This window comes from Calonectris borealis, unplaced genomic scaffold (genome assembly GCF_964195595.1).
Source record: "Calonectris borealis unplaced genomic scaffold, bCalBor7.hap1.2 HAP1_SCAFFOLD_35, whole genome shotgun sequence".
In the NCBI taxonomy this organism is placed as follows: Eukaryota; Metazoa; Chordata; class Aves; order Procellariiformes; family Procellariidae; genus Calonectris; species Calonectris borealis.
Genome location: NW_027441451.1, coordinates 2,152,555 through 2,170,698, shown reverse-complemented (window position 1 = coordinate 2,170,698; position 18,144 = coordinate 2,152,555). Strand labels below are relative to the sequence as shown.

General features: G+C 52.1%; 1 protein-coding gene across 1 annotated transcript; it reads left to right on the top strand.

Moving 5' to 3' along the window:
* Positions 1-83: 83 nt before the first annotated feature.
* Positions 84-8,208, top strand: LOC142076219 (olfactory receptor 14A16-like). Its single transcript, XM_075138598.1, has 2 exons — positions 84-117; positions 7,253-8,208. Exons 1-2 carry the CDS (start codon positions 84-86, stop codon positions 8,206-8,208), a joined length of 990 nt encoding a protein of 329 aa, XP_074994699.1.
* Positions 8,209-18,144: the final 9,936 nt, after the last annotated feature.

Genomic DNA, 18,144 nt, shown 5'->3' with positions numbered 1-18,144 from the left:
TGCGGTCTCGTGGTCAGCAGCATTGAAGGGCAGCAGAGCTCAGTGCAGCTGGTCTTCAAGGACAGCATCTTCCAAGTACAGAAATGGTCTCTATGAAAACTCAGTTGAAACTTGGATGTAAATTCAAGGGCACCATAATGAGCTGTTACTACTTCAGGGACAGTTCAAGAAGAAGCAAAGATAATATGGGATCACCCCTAAATCTAGTAAGAGTAGGCATGGATAGATCTGAGATATTTGATGTGCTCTTATCACCAGCAAGGTCTCCCAGGCCTTTGCGCCTCAAGGCAGGACTCCAGAGGAAAACAGCCTTCAGTGGACAGGAATCAAAGCAGTAGCTGCTTGAGCAAACTCAAATGTTACCAGTGAAAAGGGACCGGATGTAGAAATCTGTATTTACATCGAGGGAGAGAAAGTGTCATCAGCTTGCTGGTCCATGTCCGTGGCCTGTGAAAAATAATGAGAATTTACAGACCAGTGTCAAAGCTGTCAAGATGAAGCCTTCTTAAACACTTATTACACCGAGGTCGTTTCTGCATATGTTTCAACTTCTGCCTAACATCTTCCTTCAGGGGTTGATGCACTTGCCCACACCGAGGCGGCCACTGCCTCTGAGATTCCCAGGGGTAGCTGAAGACCCCACATGGTACTGGGAAATGTTACCCAGGGCTGACAGGAGCCTTTCTGGAGCAGGAGCTGTGGACAGGCAGGGTAGGCCAAAGCATCTCAGTTGAGACAACTCCTTTCTCTCCCTTGAGTAGGAAGGGAAGCCTGGACAATTGCCCCCAAGGTGTCCAGCACTGGAGGAGAATGAGAAATGAGTGGGTCTAGGTGCTGCAGAGTCTACTTGAAGATGCTCCTGTAACCCTGCTATGTTGGGACTAGTGCAGATTTGGCTGTTCAAAAGAGAGCATTCCATGCACTTTGCCTCTTTGCTTCCCTCTGTGCATTAAGGGAGCTCATGACTTCAGCGTGTGACTCGCTGTGAGTGAGTATGGAGAAACAGAGCCTGGGGCAGGGAGCGCTTTGGGGGTTCTTGGGGTCTGTGCTTGACACAAACGTGTTTTCTGTTGGTCTAAGGCCATGCACTGTGGAAAGTGGAGTTCAGAGGAGGTAAGGTGGACTTAATATACAGCAGAGGAGAGTGGTTTATTTTTTATTGAACCATACCTTCATTTGGTTTTGTTTGCTGGAATTAAGAAACATCCTTCTGTGTCTGCGTGCAGCTCGTTCTCCAAGCAAAGCGGGTGGGAGTTGGTGCCAATGGGCTGAAACACGCAGCTACGGACTGTAGTGGAGAAAGCTCAGGTTTGAACAAAGGTGCTGTAAGTCCCAGGGGGCTGATGGGAGAAATGGTGGGGTTGGAGGTAGGGACAAAGACTGCCAGCCTGACATACAGGGCCTTGACTTCCCTACATCTTCAGCCTCCGTTAGGAGATGCTGAGGATCAATATCAGTTGGAGTTTTCTGGTACCACTGAATGTGTAAGCAGAAAAAGAAGAAGGGGAAAAAGAAGAAATAGTTTCTTACTGATATTTAGTATTGAAAACTTTTCACTTTGACTACACTCCTGAAACCTCTCACATTAACCACACAAGAACAGAGGAATGAAGGAAAGTTATGCCCAGAGACTTGGCTGGGTAGGGCATTTTGCATGTTAATGAGCCCTCTGGTGCCAAGGTCCTGAACTGCAGATACTGAAAGAGGATTGAACTGGCCTCTGGAGAAGGAAAAGTCAGCAGCACGTCTCCAAGTGCTTACAGGTTGAAGATCAGATGTGCAGGCAACTGTGAAAGGCCTTGATGTGTTTCATCAAGCAGATGCTCAAGCGCTGACCCCCATGCCCTAGGAATGGGGATCCGTTCCCTCCTGCGATGCTCAGGGCTCTTCCAGGGAGCAGGGAGATGTGGGGGGTGCGATGCCGAGTGCAGGGCTGCAGTAGGACTCCTCCCAGGCTGTGTGGAGGGTGGGTGAGGAGGCAAGGAAGTGCTGGGGCTGTGAGGATCTGGTGTCCTCTCAGGGGCTAGAGTGGAAGAGACAGCAGCCATAGTCGAAAGGACAAGGATTTCAGTTCTGTTGGGGGGTCCCAGCCCCCACAAAGGGGCCATCCCCTCCACAGGCTGTCCTACACTGTTCTGTGCCTGTGCCTCTTTCTCTGCAGATTTTAACCACGAGCCCTGATTGCCCACCTCACTCTCACCCCATCAAGTCCCAAGCTTTACTGATGACTTTCTGTCCTCATTGACGAGTTCTTCAAACACAAAGCTGAGGTTTTCTGAGGTTCTGCCAATGGCTGTGAGTTCCCCACACACTGTGCAGCTTCTTCCAAAGCCCTGCTAATGCTCCTCAATCACCCAAGATGGCCCAGCACACAGACTCACTTGAATCCTCTATTTATCTGCATATCCCAGCACTGAACTGCAACTCCTCCTTCTGCTGCTGCCTCACAATCAAAACTCAACCTATGTCACTTCCGCATGACACCCTCCCACTCCCTGCTATTTCACATCTTCTTTCTCCTTTAACGCACACGCTGCCACCCACCCACGGCTCTCTTCCTGCATGCCCGTGTGTCTCAGAAACCCTTCCTCTGCCCCTGCACTGATGGGACATCAGCCCAGGAGGTTTGTGCGTTCTCCAGGCTCATGGATGTTTGCCTGAGGCCCATCCAAGCGTGGGCAGTGAAGGAAGAAAAGAGATCAAGGTCAGCTCATTGGGCACTACTGAGCACATTCCCCCCAGCAGTGGGCATTCCCCTTCTGCCAGGCTGAGCCATGCGCACAGGGTGGAAATGTCTCTATCATCCCTGTTTGTACAAGAAGGGCCTTTCTTCCTGCCATATTCCCAGGACAATCCTCCTCTTCTTCCTCCCCCACTTGCAGACATCAACTGCTGTCCATTGCTGGGCTCAGGCATGGTTGTAAGGATTTGCTAAAGCCATCAGCCATCCCCTTGCTTCTCCCGGACATCCCCCGACCCTCTCTCCCAGACCTACCCATGGCCAATCACTGCTGTTCAGGGCCTCTCGCTCTTCAGAAGAGGCCTTGAGCTTCTTGGTTCTTTCTGGTGCTCATTATAAACTTCCTCGCTCGCTCCAGAGCTCATGGTGAGCTTTCTTGTCCACAACAGGGCCTTTTTGACCATCTCTTATGAAACCGTTTTCTGTTTGTGATCGTCTGTGCAGAAAGAGCAGTCACAGAAAAGCACCAGAGAGATCAAAACGGATGCTGCGTGAAATGCCATAAAAACCTGCTGAGTTCCCCCCGCGGCTGTGTCTTTCTGGCAAGGAGTCTGTCCTGAGAAGGGATCCAGCCTCTGCCACTCTCTGGAGAGGCAAACCAGCAGCGTCCATGCCACCTGGGGAGAAAAAGGGTGACTTGTGCAAGACCGCCCTTCATCTGAACCACTTAGATATGTACTTGGGCATGGGGTATCATGCCTTAGAGTGCAAACACCGATCTGATGGGCACTGCCCAGAAGGGCACCCACAGATGCAGACTGCTATGTTGCAGGTGTTTATATTCAGGCAGATTAACCCTTTTGAAATTGGTATTTATTTTTCTAAAATACTGATACCCTTCGGGAAATCACACAAGCACTTGAAGGATTATTGATGCATTTTAACATGATTATGGACAAAAGGCCCACCAGCTTTGCATGTAATGGGATGCCAGAGGCCAAGGTTGGATGGTTTGGGCACTGTCCTGGGATCAGGGAAACAGAAGCGTGCTCCCACCTCCCCGACACCCTGCCCTCCTCACTGAGGTGTGAGAAACTCTGCCAACGAGGTCTGAGCTCACAGTCGTGACAAGTATCATATGTCTAACTGCAGCCAACGTTGTCCTGCCAGCTCAGGATTTGAGCTTCCATCTGAGTCAAAACCCTTTCAGTTCACACTACCTCCAGCTTCCCTCTGAGGCTGGCTGTTGTGTGGCACAACTGTCCCGGCTCTCCAGGCAGGCTGGGCAATGGGTTGATGCCTGAATTGGAAGTTTTCCTCTTCCTGGGGTACAAGACCCTCGATGAGAGAAGGCTGTAGAGATTTGGGTTGCAGAGGTTTGAAGTAGTCCTTTCAAAATCTGAGCAGGGTGAGCTTTGGAGCCAAGGAAAAATAGAGCAGGTCTCAAGGGTGTTTTTGAATTAGTGCTACACCACCAGTACCTGCACTTCCAGTTCCCAAAGTCCTACCGGTGCAGCAGAGAGCCTGGAGTTGTGAGCTCCCTTCATCTGCCCCGCATGTCAGCATGTGAAATGGAACTAACCTAGTCACAAAGTTGGGTTTGGTTCTGTCCACAGCCTGAAGCACCACATGGGTCAGGAGACAAGCCAGGATACCTGATGAGGACTCACACTTCTCTGCACTTAAAGCTTAGGGTTCCAGGGAATCTCAGGTGGCATGGCATACCGATTCCTGGTTTGAAGGAGCTGGTCAAGTGCCTCGCCTCCATTTCTGTGATGGTGGCTTTGATGCCTGGCTGATGTGCAGACTCTGTACATGGCTGATGACACCTATTGAGAAACCTGCTCTGAAAGGATTACCAAGGTAGGCTGTTCTTTTTGGAAGGGTATTAGGAGAGTGAAAAGGAAGAACGTGGGCTTGGGCAAATGAAAAGGGATGCCAAAGATGTGGTCAGGGCTGTTTGGGGGTACTTGTAAAGCAGCCCTGCACCTGATGTGAATTATTTCCGGGGTCAGGGAGAACCTGAGAGCTTCCTCTAATTTGAAACCATGAAGGGGAAGGAAGGACAGCATCCTTCAGGCTGGAAGGGTCCTCAGGAGGTGTCTCCACCAACCTCTTCCTCAAAGCAGGGTCAGACCAGATTAGTCAGGGCTTTATCCAAACACATCTTGTTCACATTCCAGGACAGAGCTGGTGCACGCTCCCTGGGAAACCGCTTCCAGAGTTTGACTATCCTTCGGTGTAACTTTCCTGGTGTCCTTTGTAATGGGACAAGAAATGCCCAAATTTCTCATGCCCAAATCTTTTATAATAGGAGAAATGCCCCTGCTGGCAAGAAGGGTGTCTGCAGAGGTGAGAGAGGGACCATCAGTGATGGCTTCAGGCTGTTCCCAGCAGGTTCCCTGGAGGCGCAGGGACACGTGGAGGGAGCCCCGAGGGGGCAGAGCAAGTGGTGCCTTGGGCTGGTCCTCTGCTGCTGAGCTGGGCTGGGCTCCTGCGATGGAGGGAGCTCCTGGCAAGCGGGCAGCGCTGCAGAGAGACAGCTCTGCCCAGGAGCAGGGCTGGGGGCACTGCCTGCAGGCACCGAGGGGAGAGGAGCGAGGCAGAGAGAGCTTAGAGGCAGTCTGGGCTGGGAGGATGCTGAGAATGAACGGGAGGAGAAACCTTCACAGCCCTTGACACGGTAAGTCTCCGGGTGCAGGGCAAAGAACCTGCAGTGCCTGGAGAGATCTCCAAAAGCTGGCACATGCCACAGCCTATGGGACATTTCCGGAGGTCTCTCCCACCTTCTGTGGTGTGGAGGAGGAGGACATGGTGCAGAGCAGGGCTTCCCTGCTGCACGGTCAGAGGGAGAGGGCATGAGGGCTGCCTTCTGCTGGGGGGGACTGCAGGGGTGTGCAGGCAGGGGTGCCCAGGGCTGTCCTTGCGAGCAGGGTCCCTGCACCCCAGGGGCTGTGTGCTGGGGCAGGGACTCTGCCGCCTGCCAGGGTCAGCACTCAGCCTGCCCGGGGAGCTCCCCACGGCGCTGTGGGGAGAAGCTGTGGGTGGAAGGAGCGAGCCCCAGCAGGGCAGGGTCCTTCTGCTGTCGAGAGGCTGCTGCCTGGGTCAGCCCTGCTCACATCTTCAGATCACTACAGGACATTCCCAGAAGACTTTTAAAGAAGAACAGCAAGGCAGGGGCTACCTGAAAAGCAAGTATCCTGTTCTTTCTATCTTCTACTCTGGGATTTCTGGGTGGGCAATGGGACATAGAAATTAATGTTTCATGTCAAGAGGAGGCACTGAATTTCCAAATCTGTTACTCTTGGAGGTGAATAAAGCAGGGAGTATGAGAAATCAACACACCATGGCTTACAGACAGCAGCAGTACAACTTCTCCAGGCTCATCAGGGTTGGTCTGATGATCCCATCAGAGCCTGCATGGACAGAGAAGACATTGCGCAGTGCCCGGCTGCTGGGAGGGATCTGCAGGGCAGAGCTGAGCACACAGCGGGTGGGATGGGGTCTGTGAGCACCGACAGGGAGGAGAGGTGGGGACAGGGAACCAGCTCTCGGCAGGGACAGCTCCAGGCAGCAGAGACCTGGGCAGGGGGTGGGAGGAAGCTGCAAACAAGCACCGGCGTAGGCTCCGTTAAGGCAGCTCTCATTCGGTCCTTCACTGTGGATGTCTTCTGGGCATTGTCTGCTGGGCAATGAGCTGACTCTCCCTTTAGGACATCCCATCTTCAGGACCCCTGACCCTCTGCTTTGCCTGTCCTGCCGGGCTTGCGAGCTGCCCTCCAGAAAGGCACAGCTCTCCTGTAGGATCCCAGGGAGGGCTGAGCTTTCCCTTGGAGGTCAGTACTCTCCGCTCAGGGTCCTTTGCTTCTCTTGTGAGGGACGGTGTCCTTCTCCATCACAACTCCACCTCTGGGGTGGGGAAGAGAAGAGTGTGCAGATCTGCCCTCTGCAACAGTGCTCCCCTGCTTTCATCAGAGCCCAGTGCTTTGGTTTGGTTTCTTTTAGTGAGTAATTTGTGTGTGAAGTCATCTTTGAGGCAGCACAAGGGAAAGAGCAGGGCAGCTGGGTAACAGACTGATGGACACTGCAGCTCACCTGACTGCACTAAGCCACAGAGAGCTGAGCCCTTTTGCCTCTCCTGTCTCAAGACTCTTCACATTTTCAGTCATAGAAATGAGCATTTCTACCCCTAAAAAGAACACTCAGCAGATGTGATGGTGGAAAATAAAAAACAGAGACAAAATTCTTATAAGGACACGCTAAGCCTCTCTTCTGCAGCCCACGCTCTTGAGAGTCATGAGTGCAGATACTGATCTTTTCCATTAAGGGCGGATGACATCTGACATCCCTTGGGAACATCGGAGCTGTCACAAACCAGCTGCCAGGTACCCACTGCAGCAGAGAAAAGCTGGCTCCTTGGCGGTGGACGGAGGTCCAGCTCCTCACAGCACACTCAGCCAGCACAAACCAGAGAAGGAAATGCATTTCGATTTTAGGGGGGGTGGATTTCTATGAAAAAAGGAGTGGCTTTGCTCGAAGAAGTCTGTCATACTTTTTCCTTGTCTATTCCAGTTTTGAACAGTACCCCTATGCCAAGAAACAGCAGTTCCATCACCCAGTTCCTCCTCCTGGCCTTCGCAGACACGCGGGAGCTGCAGCTCTTGCACTTCTGGCTCTTCCTGGGCATCTACCTGGCTGCCCTCCTGGGCAACGGCCTCATCATCACCGCCATAGCCTGCGACCACCGCCTGCACACCCCCATGTACTTCTTCCTCCTCAACCTCTCCCTCCTCGACCTGGGCTCCATCTCCACCACTCTCCCCAAAGCCATGGCCAATTCCCTCTGGGACACCAGGGACATCTCCTACGCAGGATGTGCTGCACAGCTCTTTCTTTTAGCCTGTTTTATTTCAGCAGAGTATTTTCTCCTCACTGTCATGGCCTACGACCGCTACGTTGCCATCTGCCAACCCCTGCACTACGGGACCCTCCTGGGCAGCAGAGCTTGTGTCCACATGGCAGCAGCTGCCTGGGCCAGTGGGTTTCTCACTTCTCTCCTGCACACGGCCAATACATTTTCACTACCCCTCTGCCACGGCAATGCTGTGGACCAGTTCTTCTGTGAAATCCCCCAGATCCTCAAGCTCTCCTGCTCACACTCCTACCTCAGGGAGGTTGGGCTTCTCGTGGTTAGTGCCTGTTTACTATTTGGATGTTTTGTTTTCATTGTGGTGTCCTACGTGGAGATCTTCAGGGCCGTGCTGAGGATCCCCTCTGAGCAGGGACGGCACAAAGCCTTTTCCACGTGCCTCCCTCACCTGGCCGTGGTCTCCCTCTTTGTCAGCACTGGCATATTTGCCTACCTGAAGCCCCCCTCCATCTCCTCCCCATCCCTGGATCTGGTGGTGGCAGTGCTGTACTCAGTGGTGCCTCCAGCAGTGAACCCCCTCATCTACAGCATGAGGAACCAGGAGCTCAAGGACGCACTGAAGAAGCTGATTCAATCACTTGTCTTTCAGCAGCAATAAGCCCCTCCACTTCTCCAAAGGTGAGAGACCCAGGTCAGACCAAAGGTCAGACCCAGCCTGTCTGACCCAGGGGCCTTTGTCCGTCTGTCTGGCAGGATGGCCCAGCTGGCCTCCTGTGTCGCATCTCTGTAATAAAATGGATTTCCTCAGTGCTCGTGTCTGGAGCTTGGGCTCTTCTTCCAAAGCTGAGGTCAGGAATAGGCTGAAGAAATTGCCCCCACGAAGCCATGATGCTGTGCTTGGGTTCTCCATGGGCTCAGGGTGGGAGGGCATGGGGCGATGTCTTAGGGAATGGGCCTGTGCTGACCCTTCACATGTGGGTGCCCAGTGCCAATGGAAATGATGGATGATCCGCAGGGATTGACCTGGGACTGTGTCCCTGTGGCTTTCAGGCACCACTGCCCTGCAGAGCAGCCCTGCCAGCTCAGGGATGGCCCGAGGTGACATCCCTGGACAAGATCAGAGCTATTTCTGCATGCACCGGTTGGGGCAGGCTTTTCTCTCACTGGTGCAGCAGGAGCTGCCTGGGGAGACCCCAGGCCAGGGGTCTTGTGCTCGGTAGAGGGACTGGCACAGAGGGGCTGCCAGCATTGGGCAATAAGGATCTCTTTGAGAGAAGAGCAGCAGACACAGGGAGACGCTGGCCTCCGTCTCCTCGTGCCATGGCTGGCCCCAGGCCTGGGGCTGATGGGGAGGCTGAGACCCCTCTCTGCCCCAGCAGCTGCTGTGCCCCTCAGAGGAGCTGGGGCCGTGGGGTGAGTGCCCAGAGCTCTGCAGCACCCTGTGGTGGGCACTGCCGTGGGACCAGCCCAGGCTGGGCTGCTCTGCGGGGCTGAGGAGGGGGCGGTGGAGGTGGGGAGAGCTGGGGAGGAGCTGGGCTGGGCAGGAAAGTGTCTGGGAGAGAAAATCACCAGTGTAGAGCTTGTGCTGCATGAGCATGCAGGGTGAGCACTGACACCAGGGGGTTTGTGGTGCAGAGCCAGGGCTCATGGAAGGGACCAAAGACATGCAGGCGCAGGAGAGAGGGTGCCGGTCTGTGCTCTCGGTGGCATGGACAGGCTGGGGAGGTGGCCCAGGACCTCTGTCACCCCCCAGCCTCTCTCAGCAGCTCTGTCCAGCACTGGCTGCTCCCCTCAGGTTCATGGGTGAGTCTTGCTGCAAAGCCACCTCCATCCTCCTGCTGGGCTCAGGGCCAGTTCAGGGGAACAGCCAGCCCTGCCCAGCCTCTCCCCTGGCCCATGCCCCAGCAGACCCCAGGGCAGGGCTGTCTGCAAAGCCCCACGTGGGACATAGCTGGGGCTGGGAGAGGCTCGGGTACTGGGGGAGGCTGCAAAAGTTATGTGATGGGGTTATGGTTTGTTGGGGTTCTGGGGGGACATGGAACTGAAGGCTGTCTTTGGAATCATAACTGGGGGAACTTTCTGCACCCCGGAATGTACCCTTTCCCACGCTGTGCCTGCACAGAGGGGCTGTGGGACCATGTGTGGGGCAGTAGGGCTGGGTCAGCACAAGGAGAGTGTGTTTACAGGGGCCATGAAGCAGCTGCCAGGAGGTGACAGGAAGGATGGACTGCAAAGAAGGAACTTCTATATATTGCCTGTGTGGTAGAGGCACTTTTGAAGGAAAGGCAAAGGACATTTGCTGTTGGTGCCTGCAAGGAATGTCAAGCGCAAAAAGAGAAATTTGATTGCTGCGTTAGAAACCAAGGCTGACCAAGGAAAATGCAGGGCTGCTGCTGAGTGGGGAGGGTGATTTAATAACAGCAGACACAGGTGGGGCTGAGGGACTCAATGCCTTCTTTGCCTGAGTCTTCACTGAAAAGGTCTCCAGGCCTCTGTGCTCAATGAAGGGGTTCAAGGAGGAGGAGAGCACGTATTGGCAGGAACCTCATCAAGTCCCACAAGGACAGATGCCAGTGTCTGTCCCGGCAGGGGACTCACCCTGGCAATGGCACAGGCTGGGGGCTGCCTGGCTGGGAGCAGCCCTGTGGGAAAGGTCTTGGTGGGCAGGGAGCTGGACAGGAGGCAGCCGTGTGCCCTGGCACAAGGGAGGACAGCAGGGCCCTGGGCTGCACGACCAGGAGGATGGCCAGGAGATGGAGGGAAGGGATGATGCAGGTTACCGTGTCCAGATTTCCAGACTGCAACAGGTTTAGCAAAGGGCCTCCAAGATGGTCAGGGCTGGAGCACTGTGCCTGTGAGGAGAGGCTGAGGGAGCTGGGCTTGTCCAGCCTGGAGGAAGGAAGATCTTGGGGGGAACATGCAGCAGCGTTGCACTGTTTCAGGAAGGCTGAGTCAGGCTCATGTCCGTGACAGAAGACACAAGGCCAAGAGGCAATGGGCTGAAACAAGAGAGAGTCAGGCTACCTATAGGGAGAAAGTTTTCCAACATGAGGATAGTCAAATGCTGGAAGCTGTTTCCCAGGGAGTGTGCATCGGCTCTATCCCAGAAAGTGACCACGACATGTTTGGATAAAGCCCTGAGTAATCTGGTCTGACCCTGCTTTGAGCAGGAGGTTGGTGCAGACACCTCCCGAGGTCCCTTCCAGCCTCAATGATGCTGTCCTTCCTTCCTCTTCATGGTTTCAAATTAGGCAAAGCTCTCAGGTTCTCCCTGACCAGAGCAGTGATGCATATCAGGCACAGGGCTGCTTCACAGGTGCCCCCAAACAGCCCTGACCACATCCTTTGCTTCTGTTTTTATTTCCCCCTACCCAAGATCTCCTCTCTTACTGTTGTAATGCCCTCCAAAAAGAACATCCTACCCTCTTAATTCTTTCCCCATTGGCCATGCAGTTCTTGTTTTGTGACCTCTGATGGCATTTCTGAAATAGTTTCTGTGGTATTTTCCACCTTGGGTAGCAATTCCATTCAGCACATCATTTTCTTTCTTTCCCTGTAGTGTCCTGCAATTCCCCATATTCTTATCTTGCTTGAGGCACTGCCCACAAACCTTAACTGCTGATGTGTTGGAGTTTCAGTCTGGAGGGACCTTGACACACTTGTGGATTTGGCCAAGAGAAACCCCCTGGAGTTCTACAAGGCGAAGGGGTCAAGGTCTGCACTGGGGGCAGAATAACCCCGTGCATCAGGACAGGCTGGGACCTGAGTGGCTGAGGAGAGTCCTGGGGAGAAGGGCATGGAGTTACAATGGATGTCAGCATGAGCCAGGGATCAAAGCCACCATTACAGAAATAGAAAGGAGGCACTTGACCGGCCCCTTGAAACCAGGAATCGGCATGCCATGCCCCCTGACGTTCCTGGGAACACCTGAGCTTTATGTGCAGAGAAGAGTGAGTCCTCTTCTGATGCCTGGCCTGTCCCCTGGCCTGTGTGGTGCTTTAGGCTCTGCAGAGAATCCACACCAACTCTTTGAGGAGGTGAGGTTCATGTTGCATGCGGACATGCAGGGCAGGTGACGGGAGCTCAGAGCTTCCTTGATCCCTGCTGCAGAGTTAGCACTTGAGAGACTGGAAATGCAGGTAAAGGGGCTGGGTCAGGGTACCCCACATGGAAGTTTTGCCTTCCTTTGTACCTTCCCAATACCCTGGGATATGTCCCTTGGTCTTCTTTGCTAAAACCAAAACAACCCCCTATTCCACCTCCCTCTCCTCCACAAAATAGGGAGAAAAAATATGGAGGAGGGATGATGTAAGGGCAATTCTGTGTAAGAGGGGTAATCTTTAAATGATAACAAAGCGTTAGCAGTGAGAGAAAACACATTGTTCTAAAAAATTCATGCTGCAGGTGAGCTACTGGGAAACATCCAGCTGTTTTGTCAAGTAAGAATGACAGTTGGGGATGAAATTTAAGACCTTTATTTCATCATCACTGAGAATAAGAAAGAATTCCCTTAGGGCACTGTCCTGTTACTGTCATCAGTGATAGCACCACTAATTCCAAAACACCCTTGAGAGATTCCTTATTTTTCCTCAGATCCAAAGCTCAGCCTGCTCAGATCATGAACGGACTACCTCAAATCTCCGCAACCCAAGTCTCTCCAACCTTCTCTCATCCACGCTCTTTTCCAGTGCCAGGACACTTCTCCCCGTCACTTCAGCACACTGCCCAGTCTCTATTTTCTCAGCCGGGTGAAGTCAGGGTGCTCCTTCGCACAGCCGTCCCATCGAGAGTCTTCTCTGATCACACTTGTATCACCTCATGCTATGTACTGTTCCATCTCCCTTCAGCAAATCTCCATTGGGTGGGCAGTTTTCCTGTTTCTTTCATGCACATTCACCTTCACAACCTTTTTGTATTGTATGCATACCAAATACACTCTGAAGCAGCACATTTATCCCCCACAGCTTCACCCATTTCCCATTGCAGGCTGAGATATTTCCCCTCTTGGAGCACGCGGTGTGCAAAGCTGCTCCATACATGGAAACCCACTTCTGTGCTGCATATACATTTGGGATGAAAAAAAAAAAAAAACAGAACATTTCAGAGAGTGTTGCAAAGTGGCAAAGCAGCTGAAATCCATAAATGCTGAGAGACAAGTTACAAAGAGAGAGGAAAAAACAGGTGAAGCTGTATCGCCCGGACTCACAAACTCTCTGTCAGTAAAGAGAAAGTCCCACAGCCTGTGGGATGTTTTATTAGCTGGTCCTGTGGGAAGGTTGGTTTCTGAATACAGCCTGCTGCATTCACATTTCCAGTATGGTTCAGGCATCAAATTTTTGCCCGTCCTGCCTGGAGATCCAGGACGGTTGTGTCACACAACAGCCACCCTCAGAGGGAGGCTGCAGGTAGTGTGGCCTGAAACTATTTGGACTCAAATGGAAGCTCAGATCCTGAGCTGTTGGGACAACATTGGCTGAAGTTAGACATAAACTACTTGACACATCTGTGAGTTCAGACCTAGTTGGCAGAGTTTCTCACACAGCTCACTGAGGACAGGGAGTTGGGGAGAGGGGAGCATAATTCACTTTCCCAAATGCAAGGAAAGAGTCGAAAGCATCCTTCCCTTGGGCTCTGGCGTCCCATTTCTTGAGAATCAAATCTGCTGGGGCTTCTGTCAATAATCTTACAATAATTCTTCAGGTGCGTTTTTTTTTCTATTTCCCCAAGAGTATCATTATTTACCAAAAATAAACATTATTCTGCCTCAACATAAATGTCTGGAAGAGAACACCCTGTATCTGTGGTAGCAACACTAGGCAGTGCCAACTGAATTGGTATTTGCCATGTAAGTCATGACACTGCACCCTCAGTGACATACCCAGGGCGGTTCAGATGAAGGGAGATCTTGCAAGAGCCACCTTCTGTGTCCCCAGGTGGCAGAGGCTGGATCCCCTTCCCAGGACAGACTCCTTGCCAGGAAGCCACAGCCCTGGCTGTTGCTCACTGGTTCTTACTGGCACTTCACTTGGCACCCCTTTTGGTGTGTTTGATGCTTTTCCGTGACTCTTCTTTCTGCAGAGAAGATCGTAAGAAGACAACTGTTTCAGAAGTGATGGTCATAAAGGCCCTGCTATAGACAAAAAAGTTTGCCATGAGCTCTAGATGGAGACAGGAAGGTAGTTAATAAGCACCAGGAAGCTCAAGGCCTCTTCTGAAGATGAGTGGCCCCGAGCAGCAGGGATTGGCCCTGGGTAGGTCTGGGAGAGAGGGTGGGGGATGTCAGTGAGAAGCAAAGTGATGCCTGATGGCTTTAGCAAATTGTGAAACCACATTTGAGCCCCAAATGGAAAGCAGTGGGTGTCTGTGAGTGGGGAAGAGGAGGAGGTTTGTCCTGGGAAGGTGTCAGGAGGGAAGGCCCTCTTGTGCAAATCAGGGGTGACAGAGACATTTCTATGATGTTGTGTGCATGCCTCAGCCTAGAGACGGGGAACGCCTGCTGCTGGGGGCGGCCATCCTCGGTCATGCCCCAGGAGCTGACCTTGCTCTCTTTTCCTCCTTGTCGTGGTTTAACCTGGCAGGTAGCCAAATACCACGCAGCCCCTCACTCACTCCCCCCGCCCCTCAGCGGGACGGGGAGAGAATCGGAAGGGTAAGAGTGAGAAAAACTCATGTGTTGAGATAAAAACAGTTTAATAGAACAGAAAAAGGGAAAATAATAATGATAATGATAGAATATACAAAATGAGTGATGCACAATGCAATTGCTCACCACTCGTGCTGACCAATAACCAAGTAGTGATCGGTACTTCCTGGATCACGCCTACCGTTCATATACTGAGCATGACATCACATGGTATGGAATACCCCATTGGCCAGCGGGGCTGGCTGTCCTGATTATGTTCCCTCCCATCTTGTGTACCTAGCTCAGTCAGTAGGCACGGGAGTTGTCCTTGGGCTAGGAGGGCACTTAGCAACAACTGAAAACATCAGTGTGTTACCAACATTCTCCTCATACTAGATCCAAAACACAGCACTAGGAAGAAATTTAACCCTATCCCAGCCGAAACCAGGACAGTATCCACCCCTTATTCTATACCATTTACGTCGTGCTTAGGTCTCACATCTTTTTTTAATACATTTCAATTAACCACCACTATCTTTCTTTATATATACACACATATATATATATGCACGCACAGATATCATTCCCTTGGTCTGTGGGCCATCCCTCTAAAATGTCCATTGAGTTCATTTAGTCCATGACTTTGGGCTCCATCTGTCATAACAGTCTTTCAGAGCCGGAGAGATGGTGTGTGGTGTTGGGCTGTTGCATCCTGAAGCCAGTTCTGATTCCAGTATTGCTGCGCTCATCCAGTTCTATCATCGTTGCACTTTGCTCGGTTTCATCGGAGTTAGCTCATTCTTCACTAATCTGGGTGATTTTTACTGCTACACCATTGATAGCAACCATAGAAATAATGATATACAATATCATATAACAATTAACATCATGCAATTCAGTTCATTGGCTATTTTCACCCAAAATCAAATCCCCTTGAGGTACACACCGGACCTCCCCATCCTTTCGCATCACCCACCAAGTGCACCCAGGTCCTTGAGCAAAAGCAATCCCACGGATGGGTTTTCCCTTGCCAGAGGCAGGAGTAACCCAGACTGTCTTCCCCAGCATATTTCTTATGTGCATGACAGGGACTTTATCCCCATCTACAGTACGTAAGAGTCTTGATTGGGCAGGGCCAGCTCGATTGGCAGATCCCCTGGTGTTGACTAACCAGGTGGCCTTTGCTAAATGTGTGTCCCAATGCTTGAATGTCCCACCACCCATTGCCCTCAGTGTTGTCTTTAGCAGCCCGTTGTATCGTTTGATTTTCCCGGAGGCTGGTGCATGGTAGGGGATGTGATAGAGCCACTCAATGCCGTGCTCTTTGGCCCAGGTGTCTATGAGGGTGTTTCGGAAATGAGTCCCATTGTCTGACTCAATTCTTTCTGGGGTGCCATGTCGCCATAGGACTTGCTTTTCAAGGCCCAGGATGGTCTTCCGGGCAGTGGCATGGGGCACAGGATATGTTTCCAGCCATCCTGTGGTTACTTCTACCATGGTGAGCACATGGCGCTTGCCGTGGCAGGTTTGTGGGAGTGTGATATAATCAATCTGCCAGGCCTCCCCATATTTGTATTTCAACCATCGTCCTCCATACCAAAGAGGCTTTACTCGCTTGGCTTGCTTGATTGCAGCGCATGTTTCACATTCACGAATAACCTGTGCAATAGCGTCCATGGTCAAGTCCACCCCTTGATCACGAGCCCATCTATATGTTGCATCTCTTCCTTGATGGCCTGACGCGTCACGGGCCCACCAAGCTATAAATAATTCACCCTTATGTTGCCAGTCCAGATCCACCTGAACCACTTCCATCTTAGCAGCCTGGTCCACCTGCTGGTTGTTTTGATGTTCCTCAGTGGCCCGACTCTTGGGGCATCACTCTCTCTTTCTGTTCTCCATCAGCTGTATTTCCTACATGTCCTTCGAGTACAATGGCAGTTTTGTCACACGCATCCCTTGCACTCTAATTGTCTAAACTAATTTAAGGCAGCTGAATCTTAATTTAATACCCAAGCACAGGCCTGTTGTGCTATGTGAAATGCCAGGGTGCTCCAGCACAACTGCGCGCAGCTGACATGGACAGCACAGGTCCTATACAAGAACCCCATCCCCACTCAGACTGGTTGTGTGACAGGCACCACAGATTTGGTGCCTTTGGCGAATGACTGAATCCCACCACTGCAGTGACATGAGGTCTGTCCCTTCTCTACCCAGGAGATGCTGGGCAGTGCATGAATACCAAGCACATCACACCTGGGTCCCCACTCGTGTGCATTCCCCCTCAATCGCTGCTAGTTCTTCTCTCCCCCATTGTTTAACCATCCCCTCGATGTCACAATCATGCATCAGGCCAGTGATTTTCTTCGTGCCGGTACCACAGGGTGTCCACACCCAAGAACACTTGCAACATCATCTCTTCCTTCCTAGATCAGCTTCACCTCCACCACAAGCCCTCAGAGGATGCAGAGACACCACAGACAGCAAACCCATCTCCTGCTCAGACTGCACAGCCCAGCTCTGTTTCTCTTTGGCCTTGCAGAGAGCAGGGTTTGCCTTCCTTGTGGGCACCTCATTTCTTCTTTACATTGCCATCTGCTGTGCACTCCACCATGTCTCTGCTCTGAAGCAAAGCCTCTGCACACCTGAGGTCTTGGGGGCTTGTAGCAGGTTTTGCTGTTGTGAGTCTGCTCTCAGCCCAAATGTGCCACAGCTGAGGTGCTGCAGCCCAGACCTGCACCGATGCCCTCAGCCTGGGGCACAGACAGGAGGAGCTGGAGCTCTGCGTGCAATCTCTTCATTCCACTTTGAGGGAATAACAGCTGAGGTGTGTTGGGACAGGGAATAACAGCTGAGGTGTGTTGGGACAGCTCACATGATTGGGGTGCTGTGCTGGGTGGGTACAGGATCATCAGGAGAGACAGGCCAGAAGGATCAGGAGGGAGGTGTCCTCAGTGTGAAGAAGCTGCTTAGATGTGTTAAGCTCCTCTTCGGGATGAACGAATTGGGTGAGCCCTTGTGGGTGAGGGTCAGAGGAGAGACTGGTAAGGGTGACCTTATGGTGGGAGACGAAGAACCCATTGAAGTCCCCTTGGGGACTTTAATTACCCTGGCATTCACAGGACGGAGACCACAACAGCGTGCAAACTGTCCTGGAGGTTTCTGGAGGGACTTAGGACACAGCTTGGGACACAGGCCTTTATAGCACAGCTGCCAGATTGGCCTAAACTGAGGACACTGATCCGCATCTGTTACTCTCAAAGAAGGAAGAGCTGGACACGGATGGGACAAGCAGTGTCAGCCTTGGCTGTCGTGACCATGAAATAGTGGGTCTCACCTCCCAAGGGAAAGGAGAAGAGAAGAGTGCAGATGCTAGACCGCAGAGGAGCAGACTTTGGCCAAGTCTTGCGACTTTAAGTGGGGGATCCCATGTGAGCACACAGAAGAGCAGCAGAGCTCAGTACAGCTGGTCTTCAAGGACAGTGTCTTTCAAGCGCGAGAGTGTGCATACCAATAGTCAGGAAAACAAGCAGAGATGTCAGGAGAGAAGCTTGGGGAAACAGAAGCTTGGGGAAACAGAAAACTCATGGGGACGCTCCATAGAAAAAAGGAAGCGTACAAGAGGTGGATGCAAGGATTGAAACAAAGGAGGAGCTCAGAAATACGGTTGGTTTTAGGAAAGCCAGAGCTCCCGTAGAGTTGACACTTGCAAGGGAGTTCAAGGGCACAATGTTCCTACTTCAGGAACAGTTAAAGAAGAAATGAAGACAATGTGTGGCCACTGCTGACGTTAGTAAGAGTAGGTGTAGATAGGTGTGAGGTTCTCTTGGCCTTTGTCTTCACCAGCAATGTATTCCAGTTCCATGTGCCTAAGAGGGAGAACCCCAGGCAAAATCCAGCAGTGGATGGAGATCAAGTCAGGGGTTTCTTAGGTAAGGTCAACCTTTAATAGTGCATTGGACCAGATGGGAT